Consider the following 20,950-nt stretch of genomic DNA (forward strand, 5'->3'; position numbering starts at 1 on the left):
GGGCCAAGATCCAGTTGAAAAAAGGTGAGCTCATAAACATTAAGGAATTATGGGAAAATATCTGACTGGCCTTCCCATGTGAATGTTCTAGATGGCGTCTCATGCCGATTCTCTTCACACGGTCGTTGTTTTGTTCAGTGTTTGTTTGTTTGGTTGTCTTTAGATAATTCGTCCAATCAGGTGTACAACTACCAGCCGTGTGATCACCCCGAGCATCCGTGCGACAGCTCGTGTCCATGCGTGATGACCCAGAACTTCTGCGAGAAATTCTGCCAGTGTGATCCAGAGTGTGAGTGGACGCGCACACACACACACACGCGCACACGCAAACTTTTGTATCAGAGAGCCTTTTATTCCTTCTCTTTCTGTGGAATGAGGAAACTCTCCTGAGGACAGGTGAGACGAGAACAGGTGTCCGTGATGCGCTCATTTAGCTCCCTTTCCCGTCCTCTTTCTCTGTTTTTTTTCCTCTCTTGAAATTCCTCCGTCGAGCTTTTCATGTCACAAAGAATTTTTTTTTTCCTTCGTCTACACTACTACTACTTTATTTAGACTTTTAGTTTTAATGTAAAGTTTGTCCACATACTCTTATGTCTGTGACTGTTTTGATGGTTAATATGTGTGGTATTGTTCCGCACCTGCGGAAACAAATTTCCACTTTCAGGACAAATAAATGACCCATCCATCGATCTGTGATGGAAAAAGCCATGTTGTCAAATCAGTGACATATAAGGCATTATTCCTTTTGGGAGTTTGTGTACCGAAGAACATTATCTCCACGAATCCACTCTTTACACAAACAGGACGGTCAGTACGTTTACACGGACGACGATAATCCGATACGAACCCGATTAAGACGATCCTCTGATTCAGAAACTAGCATGTAAACAGAGATTATCGATAATCCGATTAAAGTCACACTCGAAGTAAACACGAACGGAATTAAGACGTGCGGAGGATTCCTGTTTTAGTCGCATTATCGGCGTGCGTTACAGACACGTACACACCTTAATCACACTATTAACGCCGTGTGAGAGTTTTCACCGCATTGTGCGACAGGACACGTGCACACACGGCAGCGCTCGACCGTTTGACGGCAAACGAGAGAGCACGGCTGCGTCCCAAACCGCGTACTTGCCTGCTATAGGCCTGTAGTAGGAGAAATACATGTATCTCGGCTACTCTACGGTAGGTAAGTACGCGGTTTGGGACGCAGCCCACGGCTTCAAGCAGTCGTCTATTTGCACGTACAGCACGATAAATAATTAACCGCACTCGAAGCGTTCGTAAAAATTAAAAATAGAAACACCCAAAACCGTATACGGTACCATAACGAAGATCAACTATACGTCGATATGTGAAATTCTGGAGGGAACGTCGGACGGCGTAGCGTGGGGACGTAATGACGTCTGCCGTTAATCTAATTATGTTCTATAACGTGTAAAACGTGAACATGAAAGGAGTATTCTAAAAGCGACTCATGTAAACACCTTAATCAGAATATTATACGTCTTATTCAGAGTAAGGTCAGTAATTAGATTACCGCTGTCCATGTAAACGTAGTCAGTAGTGACAGGTTGGCCAAATGGACAGCGCTCTAAATGCTGCGCTGGATGAGTTCTTCACCAGCAGAGGGCAGACGTGCACAGACGAGTGGCTCTCAGTGCAACCGCGCTGTAAGAAGAGGCGTTAACAACCGAGTGATAGGACAGTTACTGAACTGTAACTTAGCAACATTTCGAAAATAAAATTAAAAAAAAAAATTCGATGCTTGGTTAGATGTTATTAGTCAAATCAAATCTTGTGCGTCAACGTTTTTGTTTTTTTTAACTCTGTTTTATCTCAGCGCCGATTGCATCGCTCCTTACTTAGGCCCCGCCTCCCAAAGTGTAAACGAGAGAACTGTGAAGTTCCTCAAACGAGAACCACGTCTCTGACTATTCCTTTAAGCATTTGTGAGAAGCATTCGACGTTCAATATTATGTTCAGTTCAGGGTTGCCAGGTTCACGACCATTTTTTGCTCACTGGAACATTTATATATTTATTTGTTTATTTTTGTACGTGAGGAGTTGATATCGGACGTTTTGCATCTTTTAAGTGAATCACGTCAACGCTCGCGGGTCGAACGGTAAGCCGAAGGGTCTTCCAATGCAAAACAGTGTGTGCGTGGTTTATTAGGTATTTATATGGGTTATACAGATCATATGGTTGGGATTAAAGTGCATCCATGAGAATAAGGTAGCGTAACATTTTTCTGATGAAATACGTTTATACGAAACGAAAATAGGCTTCTTTTACGGTACGAAAGTGTACGTCGTGCATCAGTGAATATACTTTAGTACACTTTACTTGTGGGAACGAGTGTAGTAAAATGAGACTATTGTAAAAACCAAGGATTATGTGATTTTACTTTAGAAATATTTTAAATATTTTTCGCCAGTGAAAATCAGGTGTGATTATTGGAATTTAATACGCAGTTTGGGGTAGTTAGAAGTAGTTTTGGACTAGTTTCATTGACCATTAGTGACGTTTTTGGGATGGTTTCAATGGCCATTGGGCTGCTCGTGATTCCGTTTCATTCCCTCGTGCAGGTCAGAACCGTTTCCCAGGCTGCCGCTGTAAGACGCAGTGTAACACTAAGCAGTGTCCGTGTTACCTGGCCGTGCGCGAGTGCGACCCCGATCTCTGCTTGACCTGTGGAGCATCGGACCACTGGGACAGCAAACAGGTTTCCTGCAAGAACTGCAGCATCCAGAGAGGACTCAAAAAGGTACCGGTTTAGTTCAGAATAAAAACAAACAAACAAATGGAGTCGATCAGTAAAAGATCAGAAAACATTCTCTGTGGATACGTGTCACATGCCGTTAGAGAATACAGGACACGAGTACGTGAGCATAGCGTGTTGTTTATTGAGGCAGATCATCAATAGTCGTCAATATTTGTAGCAGGGACAAAACCAGGATAATCCATACATCAGTACACACACAATAAAGGTAAGGTCTCAAACCAACTAGAACCGAGGACACGGGACACTGAGGCTCAGAAACGCACGCTGAACGAGACCGCACCAAGAGATAAAGGAACAGAAGGGGTATAAATAGACCAAAACTAATCGCAGGCTGAACACAGAACAGGTGCCAACATTAGGTAATAGACCAATGATGGGGCGGAGACAAGCGCGAAACACAGGCACGTGGAAGCGGACTCGAAACAAAACGTGAAAGCATCACTCGGCATCAGATCATATCCAGTTCTTCAAGGGTTCTCTTTTATTTATTTATTTATTTATTTATTTATTTATTTCCCCTCATAGATCGTATCACGTCTCACTTGGGCCCCACGTCCCAAAGTTTAAGGTGTACAAGACCGCTGGAAGTAACGCACAATAAAGTATAAAGCGACGGGTAAAGCCGTGACCTGCGTTACCTTTAAGCTCGTCCTTGGAATTCAGTGTTAAATCAATATCCGATCGTCTCTTAGCACGTCAGTCCTTTTCAGGTTTCATTCCGGTGTTTTAAAACCTTCCGTGTCGTTCGGTGAGCTCGCTTAAAGCCATGACCTCTGACCTTTCCAGCACCTGCTCCTGGCTCCATCGGACGTAGCAGGATGGGGAACTTTCATCAAGGAGCCGGTTCAGAAAAACGAGTTCATCTCGGAGTACTGTGGAGAGGCAAGTTCTATTATCTGTTCATTATTACACTTAATGTAAATTTGCTTTCGTTGTTTACTGTTTACTTTTTTTTTTTTTACAGTCGTGTTTTTTCCGTTGTTTTTTCTTTTTTAAACTCGAAATGTTTCCTTTCATTAGTTGTTTTTTTGCTTTGAAGAATTTCTTTACAGTACTGCGTAGTAAAGTGCTCAGGTTCATCCTGGGGAAGATTTCATTTCGAATCAAAGTTATTTACAGGGCGTGTTGAGTCTTATTGCTGTTTTTAAACCCTAATAAAGAGTTCTACAATGATTTTGTTGAATAAAAGCAAACGAGGCCACGTGCTGCTGTTATTGTACGCCTCAATACTGTTCTTTTACTACATGGTCCTTTAACAGTATTTCATTCAGGTCATTTTTGGTTATGGTTTTCCGCCCAGTACGGCGTTCCTGAACTGGCCAGGAATTTTCATTTCAATCCCTTAACTATTGATTATATAAACCGGTTCATTTGAGTTCAGTAAACCTTCTTGTTGTGGGTGAGATTTATTTAAAAGGGTCATTTTCCATGCTTGATTTTAGAAAATTATCATCGTACACTAAGATATGCTACAGCAGGTGGGATGTAGAATAATTTCAGAGGAAATAAGGGCAGGAAACGGTTTCTGCGGAGCAGTTTTACACTCCGTGCTGTGATTCCCAATCGATTTTATGTTTTTTTTTCTCTCCCGTATGTTCAGCTTATTTCCCAGGATGAAGCAGACAGAAGAGGCAGAATCTACGACAAGTACATGTCCAGCTTCCTGTTCAACCTGAACAATGGTACATATTCTGCTGTTCCTGCCATGTTTTCTATCCCTCCTTGCTTTATCTGACACATCTACGCCTCCACATGGAGAGATCTTACACTTCACGCGTCTGTGTTTGACCTCGACAGACTTCGTGGTGGACGCGACACGGAAAGGGAACAAGATTCGCTTCGCCAACCACTCGGTCAATCCCAACTGCTACGCAAAAGGCAAGTCTGGCTTCTTAGTTTAGGGATGAAGTGGAGATGTATTATTATTTTCTTTCATTTAAAAAAGGCATCGTTTTGATGAGATCTGATTGGTGGTCTTCATTGCAGTCGTCATGGTGAATGGGGACCACCGCATCGGGATCTTTGCCAAACGGGCCATACAGCAGGGAGAGGAGCTGTTTTTCGACTACAGGTATTCTGTAATGTTCACTAGGGCTTCAGGAAAACGACTCGATTTCACGGTCTTGTTCCATGTGCGCTTTCGTATTCATTTTGTATTCACTGTACTTCCTGAAGTGTTCGGTTCTAAATTTCGAAGCACAGCCACTCCAGTGCATCCAGCTAAGAGAAGAGGTTGTTGTATCCGGCGCAGCAGATTGGAGCCGGAGCCGAACGCTGTAAAAGGATCGTTATTGATATCTGCGTTTCAGAAATGCTGTCCAATTAAACTAAACCACACCATTGCACACATGTGTGGTGGCTTGGGGAAACCATTGACATGGAAGGATTTTTGACATTTTATAATATATATTGTTATGAAAACTAGAGGTTTTCCTGAATTAGCTGTTTCTTTATGGAATCTATCTATCCAAAGTACACTGGATACTTTGACACCTGTTATAGGCAGGAAAACAAATCATTTTGGCCGAAGCCCAATTTCAGAATTCAGCCAGAGATTTCCGGTGGGTTTTCCCAGACCACAACACATAAATTTGTGTAAATGTGTAGTATACATGCATTTGAATATTTTGTATATCATTTGGAAAAAAAAAAAAAATGTATCCAATCTGCAGTTCAGAAGAATTACTGCTGCTTGAGAAATGAAAAGAGAAGTGACATTGCTTTGTGAAGGAATGTGGCATAAAAATAGGTGGAGTTTAAGGCTGCTTTTACAGGGACATTTTGGTTCCTGTGAAAAATTCATGGACGTGTTGCTGGTTTGTTACAGCCCATGGTGTTAGGCAGAGGTTGAGGTTTTCTTCGTACATGACCACTACTGGTAGTTCTTGTTCTTCTCAGCACAGAATTGAAAATAGAACGTTTTGGTAAAAAATGCATGGAAATCAAGATTTTTTTTTTTGTTTTTTGTTTTTTTTTAAAGTTTGTAATTCATTGATTTTAAGTAAGTGCTATATCCTGGTTGCAGTGGATCTGTAGTCTGTCCTTGGAACACAGAGCTCGAGGCCTCTCTAGACGGGACCCAAGTTCATTGCAGACAAGATCTAATGACAGAAAATTCCCCAATCAAAACCTTGCAAACAGACATTAAATAAAATTCCCCAAAGCCTTGCAAACAAACGGAGAAAATTCCCGAACAAAACCTCGCGAACGTTACAGAAAATTCCCCAAACAAAACCTTGTGAACGTTAGAGAATATTCCCAAACAAAACCGCGTGAACGTTAGAGAAAATTCCCCAAAAAAACCTCGCGAATGTTACAGAAAATTCCCCAAACAAAACCTTGTGAACGTTAGAGAAAATTCCCTAACAAAACCTCACGCATGCTAGAATAAATTCCCAAACAAAACCTTGCAAATGTTAGAATAAATTCCCCAAACAAAATCTCGCGAAGGTTAGAGAATATTCCCAAACAAATCCTCGCAAACGTTAGAGAAAATTCCCAAACAAAACCTTGCGAACGTTGGAGAAAATTCCCAAACAATTCCTCGTGAACGTTAGAGAAAATTCCCAAACAAATCCTCGCAAACGTTAGAGAATATTCCCAAACAAAACCTTGCAAACGTTAGAAAAAATTCCCCAAACAAAACCTCATGAACGTTAGAGAAAATTCCCCAAACAAAACCATGTGAACGTTAGAGAAAATTCCCCAAACAAAACCTCGTGAACGTTAGAGAAAATTCCCCAAAAAAAACCTTGCGAACGTTAGAGAATATTCCCAAACAAAACTTACCAACGTTAGAGAAAATTCCTCAAACAAAACCTCGCGAACGTTAGAGAAAATTCCTCAAGCAAAACTTACCAACATTAGAGAAAATTCCTCAAACAAAACCTCACGAACATTACAGAAAATCCCCAAAACAAAATCTCGCCAACGTTAGAGAAAATTCCCAAACAAAACCTCCCTGAAGTTGGAGAATGTATTTTCATTTATTTTTAATTTTCCATTTTAATAGCTAAATTCACATGGACAGTCTGATAATTATCCATTTATGATAATCATATTTTACTTCATTAGTAGTACATTTCTCTATCATAGTTTGCTGTATTCCGGTCATCAAGCTACTATTATAAATCTGTTCAAAGAAAAAAAAAAAAATAGATGTCTTCTTGTTCAACACACACCGAAGGAGTAGCAGGTCAAGGTTCACTGTGAGCTTTGTAAAGTTTTGAAAAGTTATCAGTAAGCTCTGGATGTGAGCAACCATCCTCCATCTTAGTCAGGATCAACAGAAATGACTGAAGCCCTGCCTCAGACCGTCTCCTATTGGCTGACCGTTACATCGGAGTATGTTCCTTCAAAGGTTTAACTTCCATCTAGTAGTGCTATGTGTTGGTGCCATGGTTCTGGTCAACATGTTCTTGTTGGATTCAAAGGTAAGGTCGTGTTTTTTGACAAATACCAAAATGTCCATGGAAGCAGCCTCAGTTTGAGCAGAACCACTTTCTTTTACTGAGGGACGTCCGACTTGCTTTTGTATTTATTTGTACTTTTTAAAGCTTGTACTGGATTGAAACCCTGAATCTCATTGATATTCACTTATAGTACATCCCTGGATCCCTCGTAGGTACAGTCAAGCCGACGCTCTCAAATACGTGGGCATAGAGAGGGAGATTGACGTGGTCTGACTTTCCAACCTTCCGCCTTTCCTGCCCACAATGCACCTCTCCTCACTCAAGACCACGTTTCTATAATGTGGTTGCCTGGATACATCTTCGGGTTACAAGAAGGGATTCTGTGATGTCATAACATTACGATAACGGTTTGATATCAAAGAATCGCTCATCACAAAAAATATCCAAAATGAAAAACAAAAAAAGGGGGTCACGTAACCCCATGTTTCGATTACAGAAGGATTTCATTGAATTAGAATGGTTTTGTTGGTGTGTAAAATAAAATAAATAAATAAAAGGACGCTAGTGTTCTTAATAGAAGTCACTCTTACGATCAACAATTTCCAAGAATATTAGAAGGAAATATTAAAAATATTTTAATACAAAAAAAAAAAAAAAGAGAGAATAAGCTAACTGCGTTAGCTTATTCAACTAATAGCTAATACACTAATTAGCGGTGTATTAGCATTCCCAGCGTAACCTGACAAAGTACAGGAATTCGAAACAAATCCGATCTCCAGCTATAAAAGTTACAGATCGCTAAATATACTAACTTAGCGGTATCTGTTATGCTAGCAGCATGTAGGCTAGTACAGGAAATAACAGCATATGCTATCGTACTAATGTAAACGGCTGACGTTCTACTTAAGAACTAGCTAGTCATAAATGGTACAGTAGCACTTGCGACAGACCTAGCGTACGGATGATTCGCCAAGTAACGCGGGAATATTTGTACTTCATGTCCACTTAGCTATGCTATAGCGCTAACAGATTCTGAAAAGTTTTTAAATAAAAATCACCTCAGACAGCGGTGTCCTTTCCATCACTCACGTTTTTTTTTTTTTGTTCCCTGACAAGAAAGCATCAAAAGCTGCTAGTTTGGCTAATCTGGAGCAGAGAGCGTTCTTCTCTTCAGTTAACCTGTGGTAAACTCTGTACACAAGCTTCTGAATAGCAGTTTTAGCATCCTAATATAGTCTACATTATGTATAGTTGCAAACTAGGAGACATATTTATGGTTGCTGTTTTAGTTTTGTTCAGTTTATTCACACGGAAATGAATGAACTTCACATCTGCAATAACGTTATCTTTAGCTAAAATGCAGTGTAGTGTAACGTTAGCCTGTTACTCTAATCCGCAACGCTTTGCCGTTGGCTACTTTTGACATTCAAGCTTTATTTGTTTGAAAATGTTTCTATAACGCTGCCATCTCATATCAGCTACGCTAATCTGCATCTCACCGGGATCCCCGGCTATTCCAGCGCTAAGCATCTCGGCTATGGCTAACTATGTAGCACAAACATATACTTATTTGTAGGATGTAAACTAGCAACAATGGCAGGTATCTGCAGGGTTGCCAGGTCTCAGCAGAAGTTCTAGCCCAACTACATCTTTGAAGAGAAAAAATGTAAAATGAATACATTTTAAAATAAAAACACAATATGACCTGCCCACGGAATTGAGGAATTGAAATCAGGAAACATTTCTGATCGACAGTATCTGCAACACATCTTTTAATTCACCTGGAACACACATTATCCTCTCTATAATCCCCCTTAATGTTCCAGTACATCATAGATACACTGTCTGCACTTAGACTTTTGCACCCTTTGGTTGCAATTGCTTATGTCGGAAATTAGATTTCATTAGAATTATTTGCTTTAAATCAAGAAGAAAGAAAGAAAGAAAGAAAGAAAGAAATCCTGCACATGTAGTAAAAAAATAAAAAAATGGTGTGACCCTGGCAACCCTGGGAATCCGTTATGTTTTAGACTTTATAACACATCTGGTATTCTGTAACAAGAAGCAAAAAAAAAAACAAAAAAAAACAACAACAAAGGAACCATACAAGCCGACAAGGTGAATGTGCTCGTCGGGCTAATGACGACGAAGGAAAGAAGTGCGCGAGATTCGTTCGTAGGGTCGTTTTATTTGATTTTTTTCTCAAAGAGCGAGTAGGTCCTGTAATTATTCCTTTCATGTGTATTAAACGACGAGCTAAACCAAACTAAATCCACCTAACCGACTGACTATTTAGTGCGTTTTCCCACACAGGACATCCGAGAACGCCGCGAATACGCTAACCACGTTATCATTTCTGTAATATTAAAGAAAGCATGCTAAGAAGAAGAAAAAAAAAGAGAACACAAATCATAATGCGTTGCTGCATCTGTTAATGACCGAATACTTAGTTTAATCCTATTAACCACACGTAATCTTCAGCGCGTAATATCTGTGCATCATACTGCTTGATACGATATTTCACTTCTATTATGTTTAGCTCCATTTTTTTTTTTATTTTTTTTTTAGCAAATTTACCTCGTCAAATCTTCCGCCAAAGGAACGTCACATACCCCTCTACGAGGCGTTCCTTACACGCATCTTTAAAAAGGTACCGATTTATATACGCAACGTTCACATCACGATCGTAAGGAACCAAATCGCAGCGATCTGGACGTAATCTCGTACACCTGGCTACGGTTGTGTTTAGCATCGTTCACGTGCTAAAGCTGACAAAATCACTGATTCTTCATTCATCAAAATAATATATATATATATATATATATATATATATATATATATATATATATATATATATATATATATATATATATGGGTCAAAGACAAGACTTTAGGAAAGGGGGGTTTTTTTTGGGGGTTGCCTCAAGGCTTTTCATTTTACAGAAATGTATTAATATGCATAAATATTAAATAGCATTCCACTGAATTTAGCTTTCAAACATGTTTAGTACAGTTCATCTTGAGAAAGAAATAAAGTTCTGAAGGGAACAATTCGGAGTAAATATTCGCATCACTGTTCTAATTCCAAGAACAGAATGTATTTCATGCTCCGTATATTGGTATCTGTATTTGGGTTTAAATCTGGGTTTTAAATGGGTGTGGCTTAAACTTTTTTTTTTTTTTTTTAAATTTTTTGTTGTTGTTGTTCTTGTTTTTGAGAAGAGCATGACAGCATGGTGTGTGAATTCTGACTCTTGACAGTTCCTCAACCTCAGCTACATCACTGCAGTTCATAATTGGGACTTAAACGGACATGTGCGCCTGCGTCGCATGAAAATAAAAACCCCCTACACGCGTGACTTTTGCACGCTGTTGCATCCCGTTCCGACGGGATCTATCCACGTATGGATGCCATTTCTGGAAAAAAAAAAACGAAAACAAACAGCGCTTTCTGTTGTATTCGTTTAGAACACATTATCTGTTCATTGCAAATAATGTATTCGTATTTGGTTACTATTGCAGAATCTGTTGTTTTGGGGTTGTTGGGTTTTTGTTTGTTTGTTTGTTTGTTTTTGACCCATATATAGCTATACTTAACGTCACATTTCGAAACTTAAGAATTCGACTTTTTCCGAAATTCCCTTTTGTTTCGGATCGCCATGGTGGTGGAGTATTCCTGCTTGTTTTGTTTCCTTGCCGAGTACACATAGCAAAGATGGAGGACACGACAGAAAGGAGGATGAGAAGGACGTAGTAGACGCCTTTTCTAGGCCTCACACATGAGGTCACTGTTACGAGTTTGTACTCAGCAATGACGTGAGCAAAACGGGAATATTAGGAAATCAGCATGGCCGTCCTCCACTCTATGCTTTTTTTTTTTGTTTTTTGTTTTTTGTTGTTTTTTTTTTTTTTGGTTAAAAGAAGAAGAAAAAAAATTAAAGCCTACCTTAAAATGTTGTTCAATGTTTAACGGTCACTTATTTGACCATTTTCTGTCCTGTACCCATGTTAACATGTACATCCTTTATCTTCTGAAGAAGTCTTCCCATTTCAATATGTGCCAAATACGAGATACGCCGAGTCGGAAATTCATAACGCTTAGATATAAATAAAAAAAATAAAAAAATGTAGTTATCGCCTTTTAGCTTTTGGAATTTATTACATTTCTATACATTTCAAGTTCCCGTTTTTTGTGAAATAGTTTTCCATCGAATATACTCTACGTGTACAATGATACAATAAAATGCTGATATCCAAGGTCTAAAGGTTTTGAGACGGAATATTATTATTATATAATATTATTTCTCTATTACATGTATGCGGTCATTGCTTACGCCAACCTACTCTTTATTAAAAAAACATTTTTTTTAAAAAAAAAAAACAGCTCTTCGAGGTGACTGAAACGCCGTGGAAGTTAGATGTGTATGTGAAAGCAAGCAGGTCTGTGTATGGAAAATAAATTTATAACTTTAAAACGTGTCTGTGTTTTTGTGTCTTTGCTATGTTTGATTGCTTATGGGTACAAACAGAATGTTTATGAGTGTAGACAAGTGTATTTCAAGTTTAAAGGAGACTTGTGAGGTGGTTGTTTTTTTTTTTTCTTCCCCAAAGTTACATGTACACCAATAGTATTCAGTGTGTATGGAAATTTACCAGGGATTTTCCACCGCGTTGATGTAATCAGTATTTGTATTCCACACATTTTGGATTCCAGTTTGCACCATTTAGATACATAACGTGGAAACCCCAGACAGGGTAGGACTTCTCACGCGTATTTAACTTCTTTAATACGATACATTTTATATAGAATATATAGACTTAAAGCATTCAGTAACATCTGTGTGCAGATTGCGTATTACAGAAGGCGTGTCATTGAGTCTGTACGGTAGTTTGAAATGAAAAGAGGTTGCGTTATGGTGGCTTTAGGATTATTTAAATCGCAGCGTTGTTGAATTCTCGATTCTGATTGGTCAGAATGGGTTTCATTTTTTTTTTTTATATATATAACACCAGCTTGGATGATAGTGCCACCTGCAAGGTTCTTCTAATATTATAGTTTCTATAGCAACAGCAATTATACAGAGATTTGTACAGTAGGTGTTCTACATAATGTAAACTTAATAATAAACAGATTATTATTATTTTTTTATGATATTATTTAACATAACACTGGAATGTCTTAAGCTGTTTGGTCCTCTTCAGAGAGAGAGAGGAAAAAAAAGAGAGGCTGGTAAGGGAGTGATGTTTATATCTGCTATAATGTAAGTGAGAAGAGGGACGTAACTTGTTTCAGGAATGCTCTACAACGTTAAATGTAATTAACTATTAAGTATGACACTTCATTCTTAATATAAAAGTAACCCTTGGCCAGTTACTGTGCTAAAAGAGGAATAAAAGACGTGCCTCCGTGCTGTTCTAGGAAAATAATCAACTTTGCGGCGTCCAAGTAACTCCATTTCGGGTCCCATCATTGATTATTTCCCATAACAGCATGCGTGCAAGTGTTTTATTATTACCTGTAGACTCTTAGAAAAAGTGTTCTTCAGGGATTCTTCGTATATGTAAGGGTTCTAAGGAGTATGCCACCACGCAGCCTCGCAGTCTGCTAGCATTGCGCTCCATCTTTCAAGAGTTTTCCTACGTGAGCAGCATATTTTCTTCATTTTGAGCCCTTTCTAATAGAGAAACACTTGGATGGTTCTACATGGATCGTTTCCGGGGTTTCAATCGAGAAAACTCTCGAAAAACGTTCGCATAATCATGTGTACGCTCGTAGTCTCTGTTAGCCAGCTAGCTAACATTGGGCTAACCTGACAGGATTTTATGAAGACATATTTACGGATGTTTTCCAGACGGCTAACGTAAGCTAACGTCACAAATTGCTTCAGAAAAGCTAGCTAGCTAGCTAGCTAACCGTCCCATTCGATGTAATCCTGTTAAAAAATAATAAATAAATTTTAAAAAAATAAATAAATAAAAGACAGAAACATTTCCTTCAAGCTCCTTTTATTGAAGAGTCAGTTTGGTTTTGCTTTCCGATATAGTCGTGGTAATTACAATGAACGAGTTACAAAAAGACGGGGGGGATTTTTTACATTCTAGTTAATTATGTTTTCCCGAACAAATCTGCCATCTTCCCTCTGAAAGCTGAGATTAAACATCTTTAAAATGTGTTAACCTTTGACCTTACACACATGATCAATCTTCTGTCCATCCACACACACACACACACACACACCAGACTGGTGTGACTGTATACATACACATTTTATGACATTATAAGCAAACTGAAATAATCAAATCACACACACACACACACACACGCACACAAAATATATATATATACACATTTCTACTGAACTTAGTTATACAAAAAACTTGTGGCCAGTGTGACCAGTTACAGTTCTCAAGGGCCAAAGTCCAGCACGTTTTAGTAACTTACCTGTGTGTACAATACATTATTATTATTATTATTATTATTATTATTTAGTAGTAGTAGTAGTATATATTACATTATCATACCAGTAAGAGCGCTCCTAAGTGACGCCAAGACTTTCTAGGTTTTTACAAAACTATTAGGAAAATCAGCAACCTCAGCCAATCCTGTAGCAGCAAAATATAGAAAACCATGGAGGTCAAGAGCTTCAGGTAATGTCCTGAAGCCCTGTCCTGAAGCCCATCCATTTTCTCTACCGCTTATCCTACACAGGGTCACGGGGATCCTATCCCAGTGGACTCGGCGCACAAGAACGGGGGACACCCTGGATGGGGTGCCAATCCGTCGCAGGGCACAATCGCACACCCCGGACAATTTAGAGATGCCAATCAGCCTCTTTGGACTGGCGGAGGAAACCAGAGGACCCAGAGAAAACCCCCCGAAGCACATGCAATCTGGGTGGTGGGAGGTCGGAATTGAGCCCCCAACACCCAGAGGTACGAGGCAAACATGCGAACCAGGTAATGTTCACATCGGAATGAAGGGGAAATGTGATTTCAGTGACTCAGTGGTTGAATGGCAATTCACTAGCGAGAAAAATCATCAGACTCTGCTGGACTCTGAACCTCCAGGACTGGATTAGCAGAACATTTCACAACTACTACGGTAGTGACGTTTAAGGTGCCGTCAGACTTAAACCGTCATGTCAAGGAGGTACACACAAACTTCCCAGACCAAAAAAAACAATTTTTTAGGAAGACCCTTATTTAAACAGACACCACACTGACCTCGGAAGTGCCGTAGATATGACGTTGCACGAGTAAGGTCATCAGGTAAAGTAAGTACTTAAAGTATTAAGTGCTTTCAGAATTGCTTGATGGTTAAAATATCTCTTACAATCGCAAGCTTGGATATTTGACATGTGCATTTATTCGCTTGGCAGATCATTTTACACAAAGCAAGTTACAAGTGAGCCAAAGAACAGCCCGAACACGGCTGCGCAGTGAAGTGTAGCTAAGGGTTTCGTGCTGCAGTCGTGACGACACGGAACTCAAAAACACAAACCTTCCTTCTTCACACCTCAGATTGTTCATACCAACTTAAGCCGAGCGCACACGGGGCGTTTTTTTAATAGTCGTTTTGCGACCGTTGTGCGAACGTGAACCCTCCGCTGTACGCCGTGTCACACTGTAGGATCTCGGTCGTCGTTAACGTCGGACCGTACGACAGTCGAGACGCGAAAAACGCACGCACGCAAGAAGATTCATACGGCGTTGGAGAACCCAGACAACAGGACGTTCCTCAGATCATCTCACACTGGTAGAATTTAATCGGAGGAAAAATTTGGTCGCAACGGATAGCTAGTGATCGGCTGTCGGGGAACGTGTCGAACTAGCGGTCGAAGACTTCAGATTTTGGCCTAGGGTTATAGGGATCTTTTCGGATTCTCGAAAATCGTCTCAAACGACCGAATCGCGCGCAAAATCGTAGAGTGTGAACATGGCTTTAATTGGAAAAAAAAAAAAATCGTGGAAAGTTAGCCTTGGTTTTTTGGGGGGGGGGGGGGGTTCGGATGTCAAAAGTTCTCCAAGAGCATTTAAAACTTCCTAAGTAGGACACGTTTAAGTGCTTCATTTATTTTAAAAGTGGATATAAGATGTGCTAGGCATAAACACAGTCTTGAAAGTAAAATATTTAACGCAACACTTACTTTGTATTTTCCGTCTCCAACCCCACCCCCACCCCCACGCCTTTTTTTTTTTTTTTTCCTCGCTCTCCCAAGATTTTGTTCCTGTATTTTCGTACAAATTGTGTTGGATTTACTGGACACATGAACATGTGCGCATTTTCCCATCTCCCTTTAATCCCCCCCCCCCCCCCATCTGCTATTCTTTTATCATAACCTCTCTTTTCCTCTTCTTCTTCCCACTCCTCAGAAAGAGATCCTAAGAAAATGAGATCCTCCACTATAATAAAACTCTCGTATCCCGATAAGGTTCAAACGAGCTCGTATGCCGTTTGTTTGCAACCCACGCTGATCTGAACGCACCATCGTACCGTGAATTTATTTACATTAAGCTACGATTCTGAGGTCGGGACATTTGCTAATATACAAAGTTATATCATCTGCACTTATCTTATTTAAGCGGGCAGTTTAATCCGACTACACGACACAGCACTTTTTCTAACGCTCCCTAAGCAGAAACGTATCTGATCTACAGCATTACAATGGGCATGAATCGCATCGTGCTCACGTAGACACCCTGAGCTTGCTTTCCGAGCGGGAATTACGAGTTACTCGGTGGTTCGAACAGGTAGTTTCCGTCTAGTCATGAACACGGCGTTACTCAGAAGAAAGCTCACCAGCAGCTCTCTGGGTTTTGAACTCAAAACCTTCTGGTGATTAGCACTTAGTACTTTAAACACCACTCATTTACATTCTCACGCTCTTTCACACGCTCGGATTTTCTTCATTCCAAACTGTACAGTTGGCTGTCGTTTCATCCTGAGTGACTGAAAGCGAGAACGCGGACGACGGATGGAAAATATGGACTCACGGTAGAACAGCAACTCGAGAGAACGAGAATCACGGCCGTCTACTCACTCTACATGCGTACTCATCGAAATAGTTTCACGTGCCTATTTTAATACAAACGACATGAATTTTTAAAAAAAAACAACAACATTTACACATTTATTTAGACGTGTACTGTACGTATGTGCGGATATTATTATCGCTACTTTGGCGGTGACACTAGCGCTAGCACTAGCACTGGAAGCAGCTGATTGCTTTTTTTTTTTGTTTATTGTTGTTTTTTTATTATTATTCTTATTGCATTTTACTGAAAAAGTGCCGTCATGCAGAATGCATAGCTTGAATGTGTTCTACTTCAGTTTTTTTTTTCTTTTTTTTTTCTTTTCTTTTAAAGCGTTGTTCCTAGCGAGACCTCAGCAGAGGATCGGATGGCGATGATGGCGATCATCTAAACCTCAACTTGATCATCATCGGCAGCAGCTAGGAAGCAGCAGCGGTAGCAGCAGTGATGACAGTGGGCTAGAACTAATCTGATATTAAAATGTACATTTACATTTACACTGTAGTTCTCGTATACGGAGACTCTCGCGGCCACGAGGGGAACCAAACTGAATTATCCGAGCTTTATTAATACCCTGTCACGGCTTTTGGCATCTCCAATACTGGCTTATTTACCGTGGAAATTAATTAAAAACATACGGTCGTGTGCAAAAGAAAGTACACCCCCCCCCCTCCCCTCCCCCTTTTTTTTTTTTTTAAACCGTAATTCATGATGTAGATCGGCTAACAAATAACAAAAGAATAAGAGTAATTCAATAAACCAGCTTGAAGAAACCATGGTGGGAAAATTAAATGCATCACATGATCATTTAATAATGCTTGTAAGAAGTCGTTTTCTGCAAACGCTTTTCCTTTTATACGTATTTCACATTGTTCTAAAGGATTTTTGTCCCCCTCTGATTTACAAATGAGTAATAGGCCTCACTTATCTACAAACTGGATTTTCATAAATTGTTCCCCAAGAACATTTACTCAAGAAGTGCTGTACTCGTGAAAATCCAGTTTGTTGGGGAGAACGTTCAAAATCTGTGTAAACATATCGGCTTAAATTTACATACAGGCCAATATGTCACGGACACGAAGCACGATCGATCGGCTTCGGATTTGATAATTAATTAGTGACGAGTTTCTGCAGTTTTACGGATTACGTGGTCACACGCGAATTTAGTAGAGGTCGTGGAGAAGCTACGCCCGTAGATGTAGGCATCTCATTTAGCATGTAGCTTATTTAGTAGAAATTGTGAAATTCAGTCGTTTCATTTTAAACCGTGTAAGAGTCGCCGGAAGCTTTGGAAACGTGGCAGGAATTTGTGAGAAATGTTCATTGATATTTAAAGGGGTTTAATGATGAACGGCTTTATTTAGGTCCCCACCAGAGTATCTCAATGAGGTTTAGGTCTGGACCGCTCAACATGGAGAAAAAAAAAAAGAAAAAAAAACGGTTCCATCTAGCACCAGGAAGATTTCTTACAACATTTACAATGAAGGGATTTTCTTTAGTAGAAGGTTCCTAACTAGATTAAAGAAGCAGAACCATTAACCAACTAATGAAACGGTTTTCTTAAGAGTTCAACACTTTACCATTTTCTTTTCCAACCATTAGACTATAGATTTTCAGCTATGCCTGGACTCTACTCCTTTCGTGTGCCCAAGCTGTAGCCGTGACCAAGAACCAGCTACTTTCACAGGAAGTAATAGATTCAAGGGGAAAATGTGTCAATTTAAGATGTACTGCCGTGAACTTCAATATAGTGACCAGATCTTCCACCAAAAAGCCCATGGACACTGTTTAAAACAATTCCTCCTGCCTGAAACCAATTAAAACGGCAATCCTCAAGATTCCGAAGCTTGTCGCCAAAGATATAAGACTTCTCTTTGAGCAATCAACGGAGGCCATCAATCCTTCACCACGATTACCTCCTCATGAGGTGTATCCAGAGATATTCTCATTTGGCCAAATTTGGAGAATTACTCAACACTCCATTCAAACACGGGGTCTCATTTCTACAACATTCTGGACATTACTTCAGAAATCATGTGGTCTTTTTAAGCGCAGGTGTGCAAATCTAAACTGTTCAGCCAGTTACCAGAAAACGAAACGACCGTTCATAAGATTCATTCTCCTGCGTACACTTCCACGACCGCCAATATGAAGCATTTTCCTGATAAAACCGTCAGAAACGCAGATCCCTAGCTATACCTTGAGTTTCCCTGCAATTTCTCGGAGCGTTATCCCAGCTGGTTGTTTTCTGGTCATGTAGCGTTACAGGACAATCAATAATAAGAAAATGTCAATCTTAAACGTTCTCAGTTTACAACTACTCCAACTCCGAATGATTTTATTGATCGTAAACAGCCCGATCACCTTTTATAAGAAGATCAAATGAAAATAAATAACAAAGCCTGCTTCTCTACAACATTTCAGGTGTCATTTCTCTTCAACCTGAAAGAAACAAATTGCCCCGCCCTTGTTCTGCTTTTATAGAGATGCTCACGTGTCCTGCCGCTCAACCAATCACGTGGCTTTAATTAGCATCACCTGTCTGTTATTTAGTGCCTCAATTCCTACTGAAGCAATAACGCTTGTACTCCATTTTCCCCACATGGTTTCTGCAGTTTTTTGTTTAATAAATAATAATATGTAATGTAATGTTGTCTGCTCCGTGAGGCTGATTTGTTCTAATTATCGAAATGGGAGAGGAACTAGTTAGTTACTTGCTGTAAATTGGTGAAAAACCACTGAATTTAAAAAAAAAAAAAAAAAAAAAAAGGTGCACTCATTATTTACGTGACTGAAAATACTTTAAGACTAAATGAAAAAAAAAATTTGTGCTCTAATATTAAACCCAAATAAAATCATGTGATTCGAATATCTTTAACTTTATAACTTCACGAAAGCACTTTGTTTGGTACGGATATCCGCATGTCCGTTACAAATAGAGAGAAAGAAAAAAAAATAACGAAATAAATAAATAAATAAATAAATAATCATCGATCTCAAACATATTAATGGATCAAATCCAACTTCGGAGTAGTATGGTGCAAACATTGGGCTCAGAATCCCAGAATGCAATGCAGTCATACAACTCCGAGTCATGGCAGACCGGTAACCAAAGAGAAAATAGGCCAACATGTCGGAGAAAGAATGTGAAAGAAATAAATAAGCACCAGAATTTCATTGCCTGACTTTGGGTGACTTTGGGTGTGGGAGTTTGGTGGATGTGAATTGGAACAGTAATGTTATTTAATTGCGAATCTGTTTTTAGAGTGTCTGTTTTCACACAATGTAGCAAGTAATAATCTGGAAAGATCTTTGTAATATCACAGTCTAAAACTGGATTTAAAGAGAAGCAAATTAGTAAATGAATCACATGTAAATGAATCATACGTAAATGAATCACATGAAAATGAATCACTTGAATATGAATCACATGAAAAGGTATCACATGTAAATGAAGCATACATGAATGAATCATATGTAAATGAATCACATGTAAATGAATCACATGTAAACGAATCACATGTAAATGAATCACATGTAAATGAATCATATGAAAATGAATCACATGTAAATGAATCATATGAAAATGAATAAATAAATTAAAGACGAGAATTTCATTGCCAAATAAACTGCCACTCGGGTTTGTGTGTTAATTATAAAAGATTAATGTGCAAGTCATTCAGGGTGGAGTTTTCCTTGGAGTTACCCCAATATTAAACTGGGTGACATGTAAACTGACCATCACTCTACTTCATTTACATATTTGGTGAAAAAGAAAAGTTTAGTTAAAAAGAAATGACCGATATGATCAAAGATGGGATGTGCTACATGGATTTTAAAAAGCATTATATCTTTACGTGCTTCAACAAAAACAGCAGTGCGAGGAAAGGATATTTTGATTTGAACCCATCCCGATAACTGGAAATGATGTGGACAAAATATTGTGTGTGTGTGTGTGTGTGTGTGTGTGTGTGTGTGTGTTTAGGTAGGCTTTTATAATAATTGCTTGACCACGTATGCATATCAGATTCCAGCTTGAGCTCGGATCCGAACACACAAACTCACACGAAGACATCAGCAACTAATCATGAGTAATTCCTCTCAGTGCTTCCACTCTTGTTGTGGGATTTGGAAGGTCGTTTTAGGGAGAGAAAAAAAACAAAACGAGCTTCAGGAAGTCATTTCCAATTTGAAAATGCCGGAGTGACGATACAATATCGGTCGACGTCAAAACTTAACAGTCGAGTCCAGAAGTCTGTTCCGTTATGGAAACCCATCATTGACTTTGTATTGTATTTTAAACTCAGTTAACAAAACAGGTCACAGGCTGCATTCAATTCAATCCAATTCCATTTTATTTCTATAGCACTTTCAACAACTTCTAGGAACCTGTATGTAGATTTAGAGCATTCATGAGCAAACCAGAGGTGACAGTGGCAAGGAAAATCTCCCTGAGATGACATGGTGAAGGATGTAGGATTGAGTAATTAAGGCGGGATTTGGTTCATCAACTGATACATTTTCCATAACAGGAGCCATTACAGTAGTTTGTGCTTATTTATATAACACTTATAGAAGTCACCTGCGTCAGCATTTTATGCCTGGGGGTGGAGTTGGGGTTGGTGGTACAAACTTTTGGACTGTACACGATAAGTGAAAATGAGGCGAATGAAGTGAGATTTCTCTGGCAGCTAAAATGGAGATAAATAATGTATT

General features: G+C 39.3%; 1 protein-coding gene across 5 annotated transcripts in view; it reads left to right on the forward strand.

The window, feature by feature from the left end:
* The window catches only part of ezh1 (enhancer of zeste 1 polycomb repressive complex 2 subunit), a 22,824-nt gene extending 13,059 nt beyond the window's left edge, over nt 1-9,765 (forward strand). For 4 of the 5 annotated variants that reach the window (XM_053617187.1, XM_053617177.1, XM_053617181.1 and 1 more), the window contains 8 exons: nt 1-24; nt 164-289; nt 2,593-2,771; nt 3,576-3,671; nt 4,390-4,471; nt 4,587-4,667; nt 4,776-4,860; nt 7,414-9,765. The exon at nt 1-24 is cut by the window's left edge and continues 5 nt beyond it. In XM_053617187.1, coding sequence (XP_053473162.1) covers nt 1-24; nt 164-289; nt 2,593-2,771; nt 3,576-3,671; nt 4,390-4,471; nt 4,587-4,667; nt 4,776-4,860; nt 7,414-7,474 — 734 coding nt within the window. In that variant the 3' untranslated portion in view covers nt 7,475-9,765. Of the gene's footprint in view, nt 25-163; nt 290-2,592; nt 2,772-3,575; nt 3,672-4,389; nt 4,472-4,586; nt 4,668-4,775; nt 4,861-7,391 lie in introns of all 5 variants that reach the window. The other variant, XM_053617195.1, reaches the window with a different exon arrangement.
* Nucleotides 9,766-20,950: the final 11,185 nt, after the last annotated feature.

The sequence above is a fragment of the Ictalurus furcatus genome, chromosome 2 (genome assembly GCF_023375685.1).
Source record: "Ictalurus furcatus strain D&B chromosome 2, Billie_1.0, whole genome shotgun sequence".
Classification (NCBI taxonomy): Eukaryota; Metazoa; Chordata; class Actinopteri; order Siluriformes; family Ictaluridae; genus Ictalurus; species Ictalurus furcatus.